Source organism: Agelaius tricolor, unplaced genomic scaffold, assembly GCF_023055355.1.
Source record: "Agelaius tricolor isolate 1412-34295 unplaced genomic scaffold, bAgeTri1.0.p SCAF_10, whole genome shotgun sequence".
NCBI lineage: Eukaryota > Metazoa > Chordata > Aves > Passeriformes > Icteridae > Agelaius > Agelaius tricolor.
This window is the reverse complement of record NW_027269270.1, coordinates 20,788,042-20,804,578: the sequence shown is the minus strand read 5'-3', so window position 1 is coordinate 20,804,578 and position 16,537 is coordinate 20,788,042. Positions and strand designations below refer to the sequence as shown.

Below are 16,537 nucleotides of genomic sequence, written 5' to 3'. Positions count from 1 at the left end.
TGTGAGGCTTTGGCTTGTTAATGCACGTGACTTTGCCCTGGAAGGGGTGTTTAGTCACAGCCCCAAGGGAGATAGTTCCTGTAATGTGGAACATATGCCTTCTGGTGAACTTTTGGGTGCAGTACGCAGATCTGGGAATAGCGTGTTCTGTTAGGGAACTCCTGGACTGTACAGAGCAGGATTCTCCTTCCTTCAGCTAGCAACCTGAACCCTCCTATCCTGACCTCTTCATTCCCCCTAGCAGGGAGAGCTAGGATGGGAGTCTCTGCCACTGATCCTCAGGCCGTGGTGGGATGCCAGGGAGATCCCTGAGGAGGGAGCCTAGCTCCCCAGATCCTCTTCCCCCCAACAAGCAGAGTAGCTGGCATCCAGTTAAGTGAAATAATTTATATAATTAAAGACATCTTCATACAAAACCCCTGGCTTGGCCCCTGGATGGTGAGGGCAAAGCAGGGCAGGCTGGAAAAATTACAAAGCACGCACTTGGAGAAGGGTGGTGAAACCATGTCCCTCTGTACACAAGGCGCAGGGCAGCGCCGGGACGCCGTCCCTTGACACAGCTCTAGCGATCGGGCCGCTGGACGCAGAACACTTTGGCTTGGTGGTCGCCAGAGGTGGTCACCACAATGGAGGCATCCCTGCAGGGAGACAGGGCTCAGAGGTGGGGTGGGGGCTTCTAGTATCCCTGACCATCACCCCCAGCCCAGCTCTGAAGTGCTGCACTCCCCCTTGAGACCCTGAAGTGTCAGCATGGACCTAGGTTTGTCCCCCACCTTGGGCCCAGACCACAGGGGCACTCAGAGAAGAGGCAGCTTGTGATGTGAGCTCCTAGGCTGGAGGCCCCTGCTATCCCTGCTCCCCCCACCAGCAGGGAAGGGGTCTGGGGTGCCTGCTCACTTGTTGACGGTGAAGTCGAGGATTTCAGCAGAGTGCCCTCGGTACTCGCTGATCATCTTCCCCGAGCGGGCGTCCCAGAGCCGCACAGCCCCGTCCAGGCTGCAGGTGTACACCACGGCCGAGCTCTCCTCCCACAGCAGCTGCACAATCCCTGACTGCGGCAGGGGGAGACCACAGTGGGGACCTCCCGCAAGGCTTAGCTCCCCCCATGTACCCCCACCCCCTCATGGTGTCTGCCATCCCCCCAGGAAAGCCAGACCCCAGGGCCAAGCACATCCGCTTTGCAGAGACTGCGGCTGCCCTCTGGGGAAGCCCAAGGCTAAGGGAGAAGTACAAATTGGGAACTGGCCCTTGAGCTCCAAGGGAGATCTCCAAAAGGCCCAAACCTACCTCTCGGGCCTGGGTGGGGGGGAGGGCAGTACCTCATGTTGGCACTTATGCCTCAGGCTCTGTGTGGAGAGGTCGTAAATAGCCAGTGTGCCGTCAAGATAGCCCACAGCAGCCAGTGGCATCCTACAGACAGGGGAAGAGGAATTACATGGGACATGGGGAAGCAGGGATGCAAACACAAAAAGGCTTCAGGTAAAAGGCAAACCCTATGCTGAAAGCTACAATGTATTAAGATGAGGGACAACCTGATGACTGGAGCCATCAAACACCCCACTTGGGAAACCCAACAGTACAGCAAGTCAGCAATCAGCCCGTGGTTTGTGAAGATGACAATGTCCTGGCAGGAAAACAGCTGTCTGCAGAGTATCCCAGCCAAGCAGCGGTCCATCAGGCTAGCCCAGAATCCCAACAGTTGCAGGGAGGACTGAGCAGCTGGTGTCCCTTGGCCTCATACCAAAGGGATCTGGCATCTCCACACCCAGCTGGGGAGGATGGAGGCAAGAGGAATGCAGCAGATTGAGCGCAAGGGATGCAAATGGATCTGTATGACAAGCCTTGTAAGATGTAGCACTGAAGAGGGGCTGTCCCAACACTCACACATTACAGAAGCCCAGCGACTCCACTGAGTTGGACTCCACCTCCTCGCCCTCACTGATGGGTGCCTTGGGGGTCACGCTCTCCATCTTGAACACGCACACCACCTGGGTAGAGGGAGAGTGACTATACCCCGAGGGAAGGAGACCCAGATCCACAAAGGTCCCGTTCGTACTCGATACCGAGTCTGCGCCCTCATTAGAACAAGGCGCGGCCTCAAATCCTCAGCTCCTGGGAGCAAACAAGAGGGAAGGAACTTCCAGGAGCCGGGCGGGACCACCCAGCCCGCGCTCCACCCGCAGCGCGAGGGCGCCGCCTGCCGATGGCCGCACACGGCCCCGCATGTGAGGGGATCCCAGCGCTCCTGGCTCTGCCCCCGGCCCAGCACAGGGGATTTCAGGGGTCCTCAGTGCTCCTGGCTCTGCCCCCGGGCCAGGACAGGGGATTTCAGGGGTCCCCAGCACTCCTGGCTCTGCCCAGCCCCCACAGACACACCTTGCCCGTGGCAGAGTTGATCAGCTTGGCGTGACAGTCCACAGAGCCCGTCATGATCAAACTGCCATCCTGGTTGCTGGCCACACACGTCAAGGGGTCCTGATGGCCATCCTGGCCTGGGGGGTGAGCAGCAGGTATGAGCGTTATGTGCCCTCCCCACAGAGACCCAGTGAGCCTTGAAACACCATCCAGCAGCCTCCACCCTGCCTGGCTCTGCCAGCACTCCCACAAGCAACAGCCACCCTTGTGCCAGAGAAACCCTCCTGCCTCACAGGATGCCTCCTCCCCACCCAGGCAGAGGTCAGAGCCCACTAGAAGGGGCTGTTTGCCCACTAGAGAGTAGCCCAGGTAATAAACCTCTTCCTTCTTCCTTACCTTTCAGGACATGCAGGGAGGTTCCCTGCTTTAGGTCCCAGATGCGCATGGTCCCATCCTCATACCCAACCACTGCTCGCTTCCCTGGGTGAGACAGAGACAGCAGATAGAGACAGCCCCCCCCCCCCACCCCAATCCCCTGCCTCCCATTCAGCACAGCCTGGGAGAAGCAGGAGGGCAGATGGTCCACACAGAGCTGGTGACATTTCACACTCCAGAGAGGCCCCATGCCTCACCATCAGGCAGGATCCTGCCACATGTGGCTGGGCATGCTGGACCCTGAAAGGTCTTGCAGTCCCCACTGGGGATCTTCCACATCCAGGTGTTGCCATCAGCTGTACCAGCCAGAAGTACGTGGGCTTGAGGGTGCCACTCCATCCACTGGGCAGAGAGAGGCACAGGCAGTGTCACCAAAGTGCTGCCACCCCACTTGCTGGCTGGGCAACCCCTCAGAGCACCACTCACCTCCAAATCCCCCACTTCAAAGGACCACACTTCCTCCTTGGCATCCACCCGCCACACTTTGATAAGCCCAGACATGTCACCTGTGGCCACGAACACAGAGTCGTGACTGAAGCCAGCACAGGTGACCGAGTCCTTGTGTCCTGTGAACATCAGGGGACAGAGACTGCTCAGGCCAAGCTATGGAAGATGATCAGGAGCACAGCATCAGCTGGAGGGAAATGTGTGCAGATAGACACTGCTGAGAGGGGACACAGCTGCTCACTGCACCTCACCTGAGCACTCAAACAGGAGCTCCCCATCACTCACGCGCCACACAAAGGCCTTGTCATCCTCTCCGCCTGTCACTGCCAGCGTGTTGGTCTTGGGGTCAAGGCTCACACAGAAGACAGAATCTTCACAAGAGAGCAAAGAGAGGCTGCATGGCTATGGTGCTGATCCCACCTCACCTGACGTTCCCAGGGGATCCAAACCCCATGCAGCACTGGGTCTGGGTGGGACGTCAGCAAGCTGAACTCTCAACCCAGCCCAGTGGGAACCAATTCTTCACGTGGGAGAAGAGCAGCACAAGCTTTCTGCTGAGCTTAGGGCCAGCTGCTAATGGAATGGGAGGCCCAAAGGGCTCTTCTGCCAGAGCACAAGGCAGAAACAAGCCCAGGACAACTCTGAGTCCCAAGAAGGCTGGGAGACAGCAGCCGAGCAAGGCACTCTGCACCCCTGGACTCTGGGGAAAGCCAAGACGAGACCAGGTCCCGAGGGGGGGTCCCAGCTGCTTCTGCCCGTGCCCAGCACTCACCCGAGTGGAGGGAGAACGTGACCTCGCTGTCATCCTGTGCCTCCATGCCGTCCTCCACCCCCTCGTCATCCTCCGACTCCCAAGCCTCGCCATCGGGCTCTTCTGCTCCCTCGTCCTCAAAGTCCACGTCCTCCATCTCCTCGGCCAGGTCATCTGCAGAGGGCGAAGGTCAGGGCGGGGCTCGCGGCCTGCCCGGCTCGTCGGGACAGCGGGGGTGGCTGCGGGACGAGGCAGCGGGGGATGCGCGATGCCGCCGGGGCCACGAGCCCCAGGGCAAGGAAACCGCAGAGGAACGGGACGCGACACGGGGAGAGGCCGCGGGCCGAGGGGATGCCCCGGCCGGTCCTGGCACTGGGGTGGGGCCGCAGCGCTCCCGGTGCCCCGGCGGGAGGCCGGACCCCCGCAGGCCCTGCCCGCTGCGTGGCGCAGGGCGCCCCGTCTCACCCGGCCCGGGCGGGCCCAGCTCCACCACCTCGATGATCTCCTCGTCGCCGTGCAGGTCCAGCGCCCCCGGGCCCTCCCCGGGCTCCATGCCGACCCACCCCGCAGCCGCCGCCGCTGCCGCCGCTTCCGCCGCGCGCCCCGCCCCGGCCGATCCCCGCCCGCCCCGGCCAACCACGGCCCGAGCCCGCGCGCGGATCCCGCCCTTTCCGCCGGCAGCGCGGGCCGGCCCCGCCCTGCGCGATGCACCCTGGGAGATGTAGTTTTCTGCGCACACATCGTGCGGCGCCGCCCGCCGACAGTCCCCGAGTGGCGAGACTGCAGCTCCCGGCATGCAGCGGAGCCGCTGGTGCACACGGGCACCATGGCGGCGGCGCGAGGCGTATTGCGGGGTAACGGCGGGCGGGCGAGCGGGCGGGCAGGAGTAGGGGGCAACCCCGGGGCGGGGGGGCCGGGACCGTTCCGCCACTTCCCTCACGGCACTGCTCCGCGGCCTTCGGCACAAGAGCCCCGAGACGGACGCACCCCCGCCCCGCCCCACCCCGCCGAGGAAAGGCGTAGTGCCACGCCCCCGCTGCGCTTGGCCACGCCTCAGTTGTATCGGTCGCGCCCCCGGCGCAGGGCCCGCCTTCGCGCGCCCCCTGGCGGAAGGGCAGGGCCTATGGCAGGGGGACGGGAATGGGGATGGACAGGGAAGAGGGCCGGGGTAAGGGCAGGGACAGGACCTTCAGGCAGCCCGGGCTGGGCCCCCGACACTCTGCCCCATAGCTGCCCCTCCCTAATGCTTCTCTCCCCGCAGGACTGCTGGTGGCAGCAAGAGCTCCAGCCAAGGGCTGGGGGCAGCCGGACGCCCGGGGCACACGGCTCTTTGGGCAGAACTGTCCCCGGCCCGCGGGACAAGGGGCAGGTCAGGAGCCAGTCAGGAGCGGGGGGCTCCCCGAGGGCGTGGAGTACATCCCCACACGCAAGAAGGGCAAGAACCCGATGAAGCCGGTGGGGGTGGCCTGGTGAGTGGCTCACTGGTGGGAGAGGTCGGCACTGGGAGGGCTGGGGTGGAACAGGGGTCCTGGGGGTCTGTACTGCTGAACAGGGCACTGTCCATGCAGCCCCAGCGTGGCTCAGCACCCTTGCTTCCCCACCCACTCTCTCCATCTCCTTGACTGCTGGCTGTCCTGCAGGGCCATTGGATTGCCTTCCGGCATCATCCTCTTCCTCCTGACCAAGAGGCAAGTGGACAAAAACCGCCTCGAGCAGCTCAAAGTCCGCCAAGCAATGATGGAAGCCAACCAGGGCGAGTACGAGACAGAGCGATACAGCAGGATGGCCAAGAGGGCATAGCCAAGCTGCCCCCATGCCCAGGCTGTCACTGCAGCACCCTGGAGGGACTGGCCAAGGTGACACCAGCCCCATGGAACACATGACAGTGGCATCTGCCCTGCCTTTCCAGACCATGATGTGATTGTGGAGCTGAATAGGAACAAATAAAGTGAAACAGCTCAGTGCCACTGTAGTTGCTCCCTCAGTGCTCAGCCCCAGGCTCTGCCTGCCTCAGCAGTCGGGGCCCCAGCTGTTCTGCAGCTGGGCTTCTGCCCACAACAGCAGGGGCTACAGGCAGGGGAGGGAGGCCAGCCTTGGAGCAGTGTGACCTTGTTTTTCCCATCCCAAATCAGTGTTTGTGCTGCACCAGGCCGCAGCCCCCACTGAGTCTGCCCACAGGTTTTTTGAGGGAGTTGCCACACAAGTAAGACTGGGACTGTCTGGAAAACTGAAGTGTTTTATTTAGCAAGTGCAACTTTGCCCACATCCGTGGCTGCGGGGCTCTGCAATGTGAGCTCTGCCACAGAGGTCCCAGCTGCCCCCTGCCCACACCAGGCACAGCCACAGCCCGGGGAGGGGGCATGGCCAGAGCCACATTTAAGGCACAGAGTGAGTGACACCAACTGTTCTCTGCCAAAAAATCCCAACATGATCCCAGCAGCCGCTGCCAGCTCCCTGTGCCCAGGCAGGGCTGTGACATTCCGCTGCCAGCCCAATGCCATTGGCACAGCCTCCGCAAGTGGTGCCAAAGCTGGGCTAAAACTGCCTAAACGCTGGCAACCAGTCCCCCCCACTGCCCTCAGAGCTTATTGGGGGATGATCAAGGGAAGCCCTTTCCTTAGCAGCCTACAGGTAGGAATGCCAAAGCATTAAGAGTCACAGTAAGCAGACTATCCTGTACAGAGACCAGAGGAGGGGTGGGGGGCAGCTGGAGAGGGACAGGAGGGGTCCCAGGGCTAATCCCGGCCCACTATCTGCAGGATGAAGGTGAAGATGTAGATGATGTCAGTGTAGATGGTGAGGGCACCATAGACATACTCCTCGGGGCTCAGCGTGTTCTTCCTGTTTCCCAGCACGAGTTGGGTGTCATAGGCAAGGAACTGCAGGGACAGAGAGTGTCAGGCAAGGAGCAAGGGGGAATTCCTCCCTCCCCAGTGCCCGCCCCGCACCCTCTGCCCGCCCCAGCTCACCAGTGTGAAGGCGATGGCCCCGATGGCCGCATACAGCATGTGGAGCCAGGGCACCTGCACGGGAAGGGAGCACAGCAGGGTGAGCCGGGCTGCTGGCAGGCAGCAGGCAAGGCAGGGCACGTCCCGCCCGCTCCCGGCTCCGGAGGAGCTGCTGCCGATGCTGACACACCCTCTCCCTGCAGGCAGGCTGCCTTCCACGGCTGGAACCACACCCTGCTTCCAGCAAAGGGACCACCCAAAACCCCTGCCGGCCCCAGCCCTGTGGACAGCCAACCGGGAATACCCAGGGCTCCCCACAGCCCCTCTCTCCTTCCCACTCACGTATTTGAAGGAGAGGACGATGGCAGTGATGATCCCGGTCACCATGACCACGATGCCCAGCACGCAGAACAGCCCCGGACACGATGTAAAATCAACCTGATGGGGGGGGGGGACGGGGGACACACACACACACAAATGTCACAGGAGAGCCTAGGGTGTCCCCACTGACCAGCTCCCCACACCTGGCCCATACAGGGACGGGCTGGGTGCATCCCTCTCCTTGCCTTGGTCTGGAAGCAGAAGATGGTCACAACGATGGCCACAATGGCGGTGATGAGCATGGCAATCAGGACAGCTTTCGTGTTGTACATGCTAGAGACAAAGAAAGTCACCTCCCACTTCAGTATCCGACTGCCAGAGGGATGTTGGAGACCCTCCCTCACAGCCCCAATCCTGGACAGGAACTCTGCAGTCCCTGAGCCCAAGGGACTGGAGCATCCCCTGTCTCCTGGCAGCCTCTCAGCTGAGCTGGCTGCATAGTGGGGGACAGGAGGGACCCCAGATTCTGTAACAGCAGGGTCCCCAGGGCATACCTGGCAATCGTCCCCGTCATCAGCCCCATGGCCAGCGTCTGTGGGAGAGAAGGGTGAGCTCAGTAGTCTGCCCACCTGCCCACGTGTCCTCCTATCCCTCCCAGCACATCCAGGGGGAGCTGGAGTGCCATGGGGGCACCACCAGGACCCCCTGCCAGTCCCAGCGCACTCACAAAGATGCTCAGCAGGATAATATTCCAGGGGAAGCGTCTCCTGAGAATGAAACAGGAGAGAGGTAAGCTAGTGACAACAACCATGTCGTGTCCCCCTGGCCCCCACCACCCAGGGGCAGCCCTAGGCAGGAACCTATCTTGATGCTCTGGAGACAACCCCCATACCCACGCACCCACCCTGGGGGCCCTAGGGACTCACCGGGGACCCTGGCAGCAGGCCAGCACCAGGTAGGTCACCAGGAACACAGCACTGCAAGGAGAGACAGCAGGTGTGAGCCCCACAGCCCCCACCAGGATCAGCCTGGGAGGCTGTGGATGTGGGGGCATGAGCTGGGGGGTGCGAGCTAGCAGAGCCCCTACTCACTATGAGGCGTAGTAGATGGCAGCATTCCTCTGGACAAAGGAGCGGACAGGGTGGCTGTGGGACAGGAGGGACAAGTGTGAGGAAGAGGAGACAGCAGCTACTGTCCCCCCGAATACCCGCAGAGGAACTCAAGCTCCTCTTTTTCAGGAGGAACCCTGTACTCACACAAAGGTGAACACAGAGATGATTCCCACCGTCACCAGGAGCTGCAGGGAGATGATGGCATAGACCTGCAAGAGACAGGGGGGTCAGCACTTGGCCCCCCACCCTGACAAGTGCCCCTGGCCCCTTGGGACTCACCTTGCGGATGAAGGCATGCCGGACTTTCCTATCGTCCCAGTCGACTGATTGGAAGGCAGAGCCATCCCCAAGGCCACTGTCACCTGTGGGGGACACCCCTCAGCACCAGGGCCAGCATGCAGCCCCTCACAGCCCCCCCTGTTTCTAGTACCCTCCCCCAAATAAACCAAGGTACCCCACTTACCAAACCGCATGGGCATGGAGGGCATGGCCATGCCGGGATGAGGGTACCCTCCTGATGCTGGGTACCCCCCTGGCTGCGGGTACCCCGCCCCCGCAGGGTATCCCCCAGGCTGCGGGTACCCCCCGGCATAGTGGGGGGGCGGGGGGTACCCCCCGGGGGGCGGGGGGTAGAGCGGGTTCTTGTCATCGTAGAGCGGGGGTGCGCTGGGATGTGACATGCCGGCTCCCTGCACCTCCCACGGGCACCTGCAGGGGACAGAAGACGCGGGGGCTTCAGCACAGCTCACCTGGGCAGGACCTGTTCTCGGTGAGTGGAGCCGCAGGGGCAGGGACAGAGGGCATCGTGCAGCCACAAGACCTCCCCCTCCCACTTTAATAGTGGCTCCTAATGAGTAAGGACAAGGTGGCCTCAATGCCAGCAGGTCAATAAGAGACCAGGGATATCCCTTGGCTGGGGCCACCCGCATTCCTGTGCCCTGAGTCCCCGGCACCCGCGTCAGTGGCCAGCCGCGGGCAGGGCACAGCCACGCGCTGACTCAGGCTGCGCCGGGGCCGTGACCTTTCCAGAAGGGACCTGACCCCTCTGGCCGTGACCTTTCCAGAAGGGACCTGACCTCTCTGTTCTTTGAAGCCCGCCCTGAGATTGCCAGGGAGGAAGGAGCAGCACCCCTGGCTGGTCTGTGGCTCCTGGTGGCACCACACTGAGGACAAATGGCATCACCCTGCCAACTGCCTGGGATGGAAACACAGGCTCTGATCCTCATCACAGCCACGCAGATCCCACTGCCACTCCCATTTCAGGGGTGTCCCCCACCCAACAGCCGCATGCGTCACACAGGGGCTCCAGAACTCCTGAGTCCCCTTATAAAGGGATGTGACACCCACATCCCCTTTACAGGAGACACTCTCTTCCTCTGGGAGCGGAGTTGGGACCCGCCTGGGGCTGAGCTCCCCTCCTCGGCCACACTAGGCTCCCTCACAGAGCCCCCGGCAGCTGTGAGCAGGCAGCCCGGGCTCAAGGCCAGCTGGGCTTGGTCCCAGCAGGAGGAGGAGAAGGAAAGCAGGATCTCCAAGGCCAGGAAAACAACAGCGCTGCCAGTAGAGAGTGCCAGGCCTTTACCCACCTCCCAGCCCCTCAGCACTGGCACCCCAGACCCCAGGAAGGTGCCAGGACCCCCCACCACCCTCCTGCCCGCAGCGGTGATGTGATCTTGGGACCAATCCCAGGGAAGGAACGAGGATCTGATGCTAACCAGGCCCAGGCTAGGAGGGGATTGGGCCCTTCCTCCTGTGTGACGCCAGTACTTCCCGCAGCCCGGGGCACACCCATGCCAGCCATGCTGGGCTGGGAGAGCAGTTCCGTGTCTGTCCCTCCATCCCTTCTGCCACCCAACTGTGCCAGCCATGGCAGAGCTGCCACAGTCACGCTGCCCTTCCTCATCATGATGACGACAGCACCAAAAATAAATAACCGGCATGGCAGTGACCATGCGGACAGGAAGTTCACTTTCTCCACACTGGTTTCCCAGAAAGCACAGGGGACCCCCTGGTGCCGCCTCATCTCTGGGGCCAGGGAAGGGCCCAAAATAGGACCTTGACCCTAGGAAAGCCTCTGTGACTGACACTCAAGTTACTGGGGGACCAGAGTCCCCAGGAGGGAGCCCAGGTGTCTGGGGAAAGCGGGGTGTATTTAGCTGGGACCAGATCAGCAGGGTCCTACCCTGTGCCCATGACCAGCACCTTGGGACTGCTCCAGCCCCTCAGGACTGCTCCAGACCCTCCTGCTTCCACTGCACTGGGGTAGCCTTGGGCACAGGGAAGGAACCAGCCGGACGGGTCCCAGCAGCTGCCACACCCAGGGAAGCAGGCAGCCGAACCCTCCTAGGTCCATGGCACTGCACAGTCCCGAAACTCAGGTCACCAGCTGGATGGTAGATGGCAACTCAGGGCCAGCTCAGTGGCATGACACGGTCCCTGGGGACAGGGTGCTACTCTGCACTGGCACCGTGACTCAGCACAGATAAGGCACATATAGCAGGCACATGGTGCACAGCCAACCATCATCCTTTCCACAATCTCACAGGCAGCACAGGTTGTGTCCCCACCATCCACCGTGGCACTCCTGCCAGGCTTGGGGCCCTGCCACAAGCTCCACAGGTTCCTGGGGGAAACACAACCACCTTAGGAGGAGATCATGGTTTGGGGCAGGGAACGGAGCTCCTCACATTCAGGCTGCCTGAGAAAGCACCTCACTCTTGAGAAACCTGGAAGCTCCCACCAGTACAGCACAGGTCGGTACAACACAGCCTAGTATGGCAGAGCAGAGTGGCACAGCCTGGCATCGCATGGCACAGCCTGGTACAGTACAACAGGGCACAGCTGCGTCCTGCAGCACAGCACGGCTCAGTACAGCACAATCCAACAGCACAGCACAACACAACTTGTCCCGGCCCGGCCCAGCCCAGGCCAGTTGTGCTCAGTTGACACGAGAGGGTCAGTACGGCCCACCCAGGCGGGATGTCCCTGCTGGCCCACACCACTCACACACTACACAAGCTTGCTGGGGTTTGGCATCACCTCTCCCACATCTCTGCCCCTCTGCAAGCTCTCTCCCGGGGGCACAGACATGGGACAGAGGCATCCTCCTGTGCCCCAGCCCTGGCACCCCCACGCTACCCAGTGCTGGTCCCCACGCACCCCCATGGTGTCACCCCCACACCTTACCGAGCACAAACCCGTGCCCACCCCTCCCGAGACACCCCACGGGGTCCGTGAGGACACTCACGTCCGTGAGGACACCGTCCACAGCACAAGTGTCGCTGCCCTCCCACGAACCACCCCGCACCACGCCCCAATCCCCTGCCACGCCATCGCGTGGGGTCCGGAAAACAGCACCAGTGCTACAGAAGGACCCCGCGCGTAGGGGTCCTGTCCCCCCGCGTCCCTCCCTGCGGATCCCCATTCCCTCTCCTCCCGCCGCCGGACCCCAACCCGACGTGCCCCCACCCACTCCGGTGACAGGGGAACGGGGTGTCGCAGCGTGTCCCCGCTGTTAGCGACCGGCCGCCCACCCTCGCCCAGTCCCCATCGGCCTCCGGGACGCTCGGAAGAGTGCTGGGACAGCCCCTCGCCGTCTGTGGCACCGGAGAGCGCAGGGTCAGGAGGGTGGGGGGACGAAGCGGGCGGAGGGGAGTCGAGAGAACGAGGGGGACCGCCGGGGGCCGCGGGCGGGACTCGGGAACGGCGGGGGTCGCGAGCGGGGCGGGCCAGCCTACCTGCTGCGCGCTGCTCCGCCGGGCTGCGGCCGCCGCCGGACGGGACGAGCCGGGACGGGTCGGACGGGGCGGGGGCAGCCACCGCCCACCGCGCCCCCCCGCGGCGGCTCCGCGCCCTGCACCCGGGGCGGCCGGGACCGGCGGCGGGGCGCGCTGTCCCTCCCGCCTGTTGCTCCCGGGGACGGACCCCGCTGCCCTCGGCCGTCCCCCCGGGATTTCCTTCTCGCCGGCTCTGACGTCACTCAGGGACCCCCTTCCTCACGAAATGACGTCAGCGGGGGGACACCCCTCGCGGCGGCGGGGGGGGGAATCCCCTCCTCTCGGCGGGTGACGCGAGCGCGGTGCCGAGTTTGTGCCCCCCCCCCGCTCCCGGTGCCGTGGCGGCGGCGGGGCCGGCAGGGGGCGCGGCGCGGCGGGCGCGTGACGCCGGTTGGCGGCATGGCCGCGGGGCCCGGCGGGGCGGCGGCGGCGGCGGCGGCAGCAGCGGCCGGGGCGCGCGGGCTCGGGGCCGCCTGCCTGCGCCTCCTCCGCCGCGCCGCCGCCGCGCTCATGGCCTTCGCCGCCCCGCTGCTGTTCCGCCTGGGGTGAGTGAGCGAGAGAGCGAGAGAGCGGGGGCCGCTGCGGGACCCCCGCAGGGAGGCAGCCGCCACCGCCCGCCTTTGTGCTGCCGCCGGGAGGGAGGGCCCACCGCCTCCCCTGCTTCTGCGGAGCCGCCCGGGGAGAAACCTGCGGCCGCGCCGGCACCGAGACACCGGGCTGGGGCTCAGCCCGCTCCGGCCGGGGGCGTGGGGGAGGGCGATGTCAGCCCGGCCGCCGGGGCCGGGGATCAGCCACCGGCTCCCCCCGCGCGGTGCCGGTCACCCTCCCGTGCGGGCGCCTTCTCTCGGGTGTCACCGCTGACCTGCCCCGGTGCCCCGGCCGTGGTCAGGCTACCCGGTGCTGGCAGGAGCCCCTGCTCCCCGGTTTCGGGCTCCCACCGCTACTACAGGGATCGCTCCCGGAGTGCCATCCAGGGGTGCCCTCGGCCGGGAATGGGCTTTGCAACCCGGGTCTTTACATGTCGGTCATTGCAGCATTCCCCGTCCGGTCCCAAATTGCTGCTGTGCAAACAGGGAGGTACCTCCGAGCCTTATGTCTTTTGCACCCCCACATGCACGGGGGCATTTCTTGCCTCCCTTTTCCTCGACCCATTCTCTCCTAATTCCCCGGACCATGGCAGGCTTGGGCATGTCTCCCCCCCGGAGCATGGAGAGGAACATCCAGCTCCAGCACCTCCTGGTGAGCACCCCGCAGCAATGTCCCCCCCTCCAGTCCTTGCTGCTCGAAGGAGCTGGAGGATGCCTGCTCGGGGAACCAATTCTGCCCTCACTACACATCTGGATTGTGGGGTACACACAGAACACCTGTAGCCCCCCCCCCCGAATGAGAAAGCGGCCATGTATGTGTTCCCTGTGAGAGTGACAGCCCCGGCAGTATTCCCCTTCCCAGGTGGGCTCCTTAGGGGAACTGGGGTTTAATGCCTAGGGGTGTCTGCCCTCCCTAGGTACAGCCTGTACGCCCGCACACGCCTGGGCTACCTCTTCTACCAGCGGCAGGTGAAGAAGGCGCGGGAGCGGTACCCGCACGGCCACTCCGTGCCCCAGCCCTACTGCTTCCCTGGTGAGTCCGGGCAGCCCCTCCCACACCTCGGCCCTGCAGTGCCCCCAGCGCTTTGGGCTGGGGAGAGGTTGCCATCACCGAATTGTTTAACTAAGAATTTACTAAGAATAACTGTTTAACTAATTGTTTAACTAAGAATTTGATGTAAGATGTGGGGAGTTTGACCCGGACTCCCCATTTTCCAGCTGGGGGGGATCATGCCCTGATTGTGTCTCTTCCCCCCAGGGATGAAAATCCTGCCCATTCCCGTACTCTCCAACAACTACAGCTACCTGGTCATTGACACTGGCTCCAGCCAAGCGGCTGTCATCGACCCCTCTGACCCGCTGGCTGTACAGGTGAGACCCCCACAACCACTCTGACCCGGTGTTTGGCTGTCTCCAGGTGAGGGGGTGTCATGTCTCTGTATTTTGGGGTTAGAGGGGAGCAAATTTGCTCCTAATCTGCAGCCCTTAGTGCCCAAGGCAAGACTGGATAATGACAGGGGAGCTGGGAGAGAGAGTTTAGGGAGGAAACTGGTACTTGGGCTCTCTGTCCCCCCTTATCTCTCTGTCCATATTTCCTCCCCAGGCTGCCATCGAAGAAGAGGGGGTGATGCTGGAAGCCATATTCTGCACACACAAACACTGGTAAGGTGCAATAGGAGGCTCTGGAAGGGTTAGTGGCTGCTGTGCAGGCAGCCCCACCTGAGGTGACCCCCAGCCCTGCCCCATTTAGTGGGGAGAGTATGGGGGGGTACATTTGGGGTCTCTGACCTCCCTGTCTGCAGGGACCACAGCGGAGGGAACGAGGTGCTCTGCCAGAAGCACAGCTCCTGCAGGGTGTATGGCAGTGCTCTCGATGCCATCCCACGGCTCACCAAGTAAGTTCTGCACCCCCCTAGCACCCTGTAAATCTGGGGGGGCTTCATTCCCAGCCCCCACTGTCTGCAGCACTCACCCAGCAGTCCATCCCCGTAGTTCCATGATGGACAGAGTCCTGGCACGCTGCTGACACCAGTGTGTGAGAAGGGTTGCCAGGGGAGGGTCTGGGTTTGGGGAAGCACCCTGACGGTGCCCCCTGTTCCCGGCACAGCCCACTTGCAGACAGGGAGAAGGTGACTGTGGGCTGCCTGACCTTCGAGGCTCTCGCCACTCCTGGGCACACTGTGGGCCACATGGTCTATGTGCTGGACGGGGGCCCCTTCGGCAGCCCCCCCTGCCTCTTCTCCGGGGACCTCCTCTTCCTCGCTGGCTGTGGTGAGTGCACCCAACCCCAGACAGGGGGCTGGGGGTTATCCCATGCTGGGATGGCTTAGGGGTACCCCCCAGACCCCCCCATGACAGGCAGTTGTGTGGGGGTGCAGGCAGGCCGTTTGAGGGCTCCCCTGAGACCATGCTGGCCTCCCTGGACGTGGCCGTGAGCTTGGGTGAGGACACGCTGCTTTGGCCAGGTGAGTGTCCCCAGCAGCAGCGCAGAGCTGCTGCTGCTGTCCCCCTAGTCCCACTGCCAAGGGGGAGAGCCAGCTGGGGGTGATGCTAAGGGCTGCATATGGGGGTCCACAGGCCACGAATATGCACTGGAGTGCCTGACCTTTGCCAGCCTCCTGGAGCTGGACAATTCCGCGCTGGAGCAGAAGCTGCAGTGGGCGGTGCAGCAACGCCAGGAGAAGAGGAGCACGGTGAGGCCTGGGGGTCCCTAGGAGCAGCCCCCACCACCCCAACCCCTCACGGGGTTCCCTTGGCAGGGATGCTGCATCCCAACACCCTCTTGCATGGGGGGTGCCATAGGGGCAGGGGGCTCTGGGGGCATTCCCAGCTCCCTGCCGGGGGAGCTGCCTCCAGCAGGGGAGCTGAGCTGCTGCCCCCACAGTGCCCCTCCACGCTGGGGGAGGAGCAGACCTACAACCCCTTCCTGCGGACCCACCGGCCCGAGCTGCAGGAGGCACTGGGACTGTGGCAGGCCGGGGGGGAGGACCCCGACGCCTTCCGTGCCCGTGTCCTCAAGGAGGTGCGGAGGCGCAAGGACCTCTACCAAGCCACCTAGATCTGCCCCCCACTCCCCGGGCCCCCCCTTTCCACGGGGCTGGGTGATGGTTGGGCACAGGGGGCCCAAGACTGTCTGGTTTGTTTTGCTGTGAATCTCCCTCCTGGGGTGCAGGGTTGGGGGAGGGGGAAGAGTGGACACCCCCTTAAGTGGGCACCCCATAAGTGATCCTTGCCTTTGCTCCCTCGAACTTGGGGGTCACCAGCTGTCACGTAGAAGCACCTCAATCCCCTCTCGGGGGGTCTGTAGCCCCCCACCTCACTGCTGGGGCTATAGAAATGGCACCAAGGGCTTCTCCTACAATCCTCCCCCCCACTTCCCCGTTTTTCTGGGAGTCTCCACTTTCCCCTCCACCACCACCACCACCCTCTCTCTCAGCCCCCTCCCCTTAAGCCCCCAGTGTTGTGAATCTCCTTTGTGGGGGCTGGGATGGAGCCAGCAAGGGGAGGCGGGCCGGCAGTTCTACCTCCAGGCACGGGGCTCCCATCCTTGACGCCGGAGCCCCCCTGTACGCACACACACGCACGCACACACTGGGACGGGGCCAGAGGGTCGCACTGCTGGGGTATGGGCGGTGCTGCTTCGCTGGGGATCGGAGCCACAATCACCCCCACGCCCCAAATAAAAGACTGGATCAATTTTACACCTCTTCCTCCTTTTCTCTCCCCCTCGGTTCCTCCTTTTCTCTCCCTCTCTCTCTCGCCGGGAGCCCCCCGGCGCTAAACCCCGCGGCGGGGCGCGGCCCCT

General features: G+C 63.5%; 3 protein-coding genes across 4 annotated transcripts; 1 reads left to right on the top strand and 2 right to left on the bottom strand.

Moving 5' to 3' along the window:
* Positions 1–372: 372 nt before the first annotated feature.
* On the bottom strand, positions 373–4,799 carry AAMP (angio associated migratory cell protein). Its single transcript, XM_071435164.1, has 11 exons — positions 4,454–4,799; positions 4,010–4,162; positions 3,489–3,608; positions 3,217–3,356; positions 2,988–3,132; positions 2,752–2,835; positions 2,377–2,492; positions 1,885–1,988; positions 1,320–1,410; positions 898–1,052; positions 373–638 (listed from the first exon to the last, which is right to left on the bottom strand). Exons 1-11 carry the CDS (start codon positions 4,782–4,784, stop codon positions 563–565), a joined length of 1,515 nt encoding a protein of 504 aa, XP_071291265.1. The 5' UTR covers positions 4,785–4,799; the 3' UTR covers positions 373–562.
* PNKD (PNKD metallo-beta-lactamase domain containing) lies at positions 4,716–16,433 on the top strand. Of its 2 annotated transcripts, none has more exons than XM_071435163.1 (10): positions 4,716–4,842; positions 5,250–5,457; positions 13,650–13,765; positions 13,991–14,103; positions 14,336–14,394; positions 14,535–14,627; positions 14,840–15,003; positions 15,111–15,197; positions 15,310–15,425; positions 15,617–16,433. In XM_071435163.1, exons 1-10 carry the CDS (start codon positions 4,815–4,817, stop codon positions 15,788–15,790), a joined length of 1,158 nt encoding a protein of 385 aa, XP_071291264.1. In that variant the 5' UTR covers positions 4,716–4,814; the 3' UTR covers positions 15,791–16,433. The 2 variants fall into 2 exon arrangements, with proteins under 2 accessions (XP_071291264.1, XP_071291263.1); XM_071435162.1 differs by lacking the exons at positions 4,716–4,842; positions 5,250–5,457 and adding exons at positions 8,990–9,077; positions 12,107–12,690.
* On the bottom strand, positions 6,209–9,049 carry TMBIM1 (transmembrane BAX inhibitor motif containing 1). The gene is made up of 11 exons (XM_071435172.1): positions 8,833–9,049; positions 8,649–8,731; positions 8,514–8,578; positions 8,349–8,402; positions 8,184–8,234; positions 7,985–8,024; positions 7,812–7,849; positions 7,503–7,590; positions 7,279–7,374; positions 6,958–7,011; positions 6,209–6,867 (listed from the first exon to the last, which is right to left on the bottom strand). The coding sequence occupies exons 1-11, from the start codon at positions 9,047–9,049 to the stop codon at positions 6,724–6,726; spliced, it is 930 nt and encodes a 309-aa protein (XP_071291273.1). The 3' UTR covers positions 6,209–6,723.
* Positions 16,434–16,537: the final 104 nt, after the last annotated feature.

Bases quoted from the DNA above. Each gene is read 5' to 3' on its own strand.
- AAMP (XM_071435164.1), bottom strand. From the start codon at position 4,784: ATGCCGGGAGCTGCAGTCTCGCCACTCGGGGACTGTCGGCGGGCGGCG. The intron at 2,836-2,987 runs GTGAGGCATGGG...TGTCTCACCCAG, and splicing joins TGGCAGGATCCTGCCTGATG to GGAAGCGAGCAGTGGTTGGG. The intron at 639-897 runs GTGAGCAGGCAC...GTCTCCCTGCAG, and splicing joins CTCGACTTCACCGTCAACAA to GGATGCCTCCATTGTGGTGA.
- PNKD (XM_071435162.1), top strand. From the start codon at position 9,048: ATGCCGGCTCCCTGCACCTCCCACGGGCAC. The intron at 14,628-14,839 runs GTAAGTTCTGCA...TTCCCGGCACAG, and splicing joins GCCATCCCACGGCTCACCAA to CCCACTTGCAGACAGGGAGA. The intron at 15,004-15,110 runs GTGAGTGCACCC...GTGGGGGTGCAG, and splicing joins CCTCTTCCTCGCTGGCTGTG to GCAGGCCGTTTGAGGGCTCC.
- TMBIM1 (XM_071435172.1), bottom strand. From the start codon at position 9,049: ATGTCACATCCCAGCGCACCCCCGCTCTACGATGACAAGAACCCGCTC. The intron at 8,235-8,348 runs GTGAGTAGGGGC...CTCTCCTTGCAG, and splicing joins GCCATCTACTACGCCTCATA to TGCTGTGTTCCTGGTGACCT. The intron at 8,025-8,183 runs GTGAGTCCCTAG...TTTCATTCTCAG, and splicing joins GCCTGCTGCCAGGGTCCCCG to GAGACGCTTCCCCTGGAATA.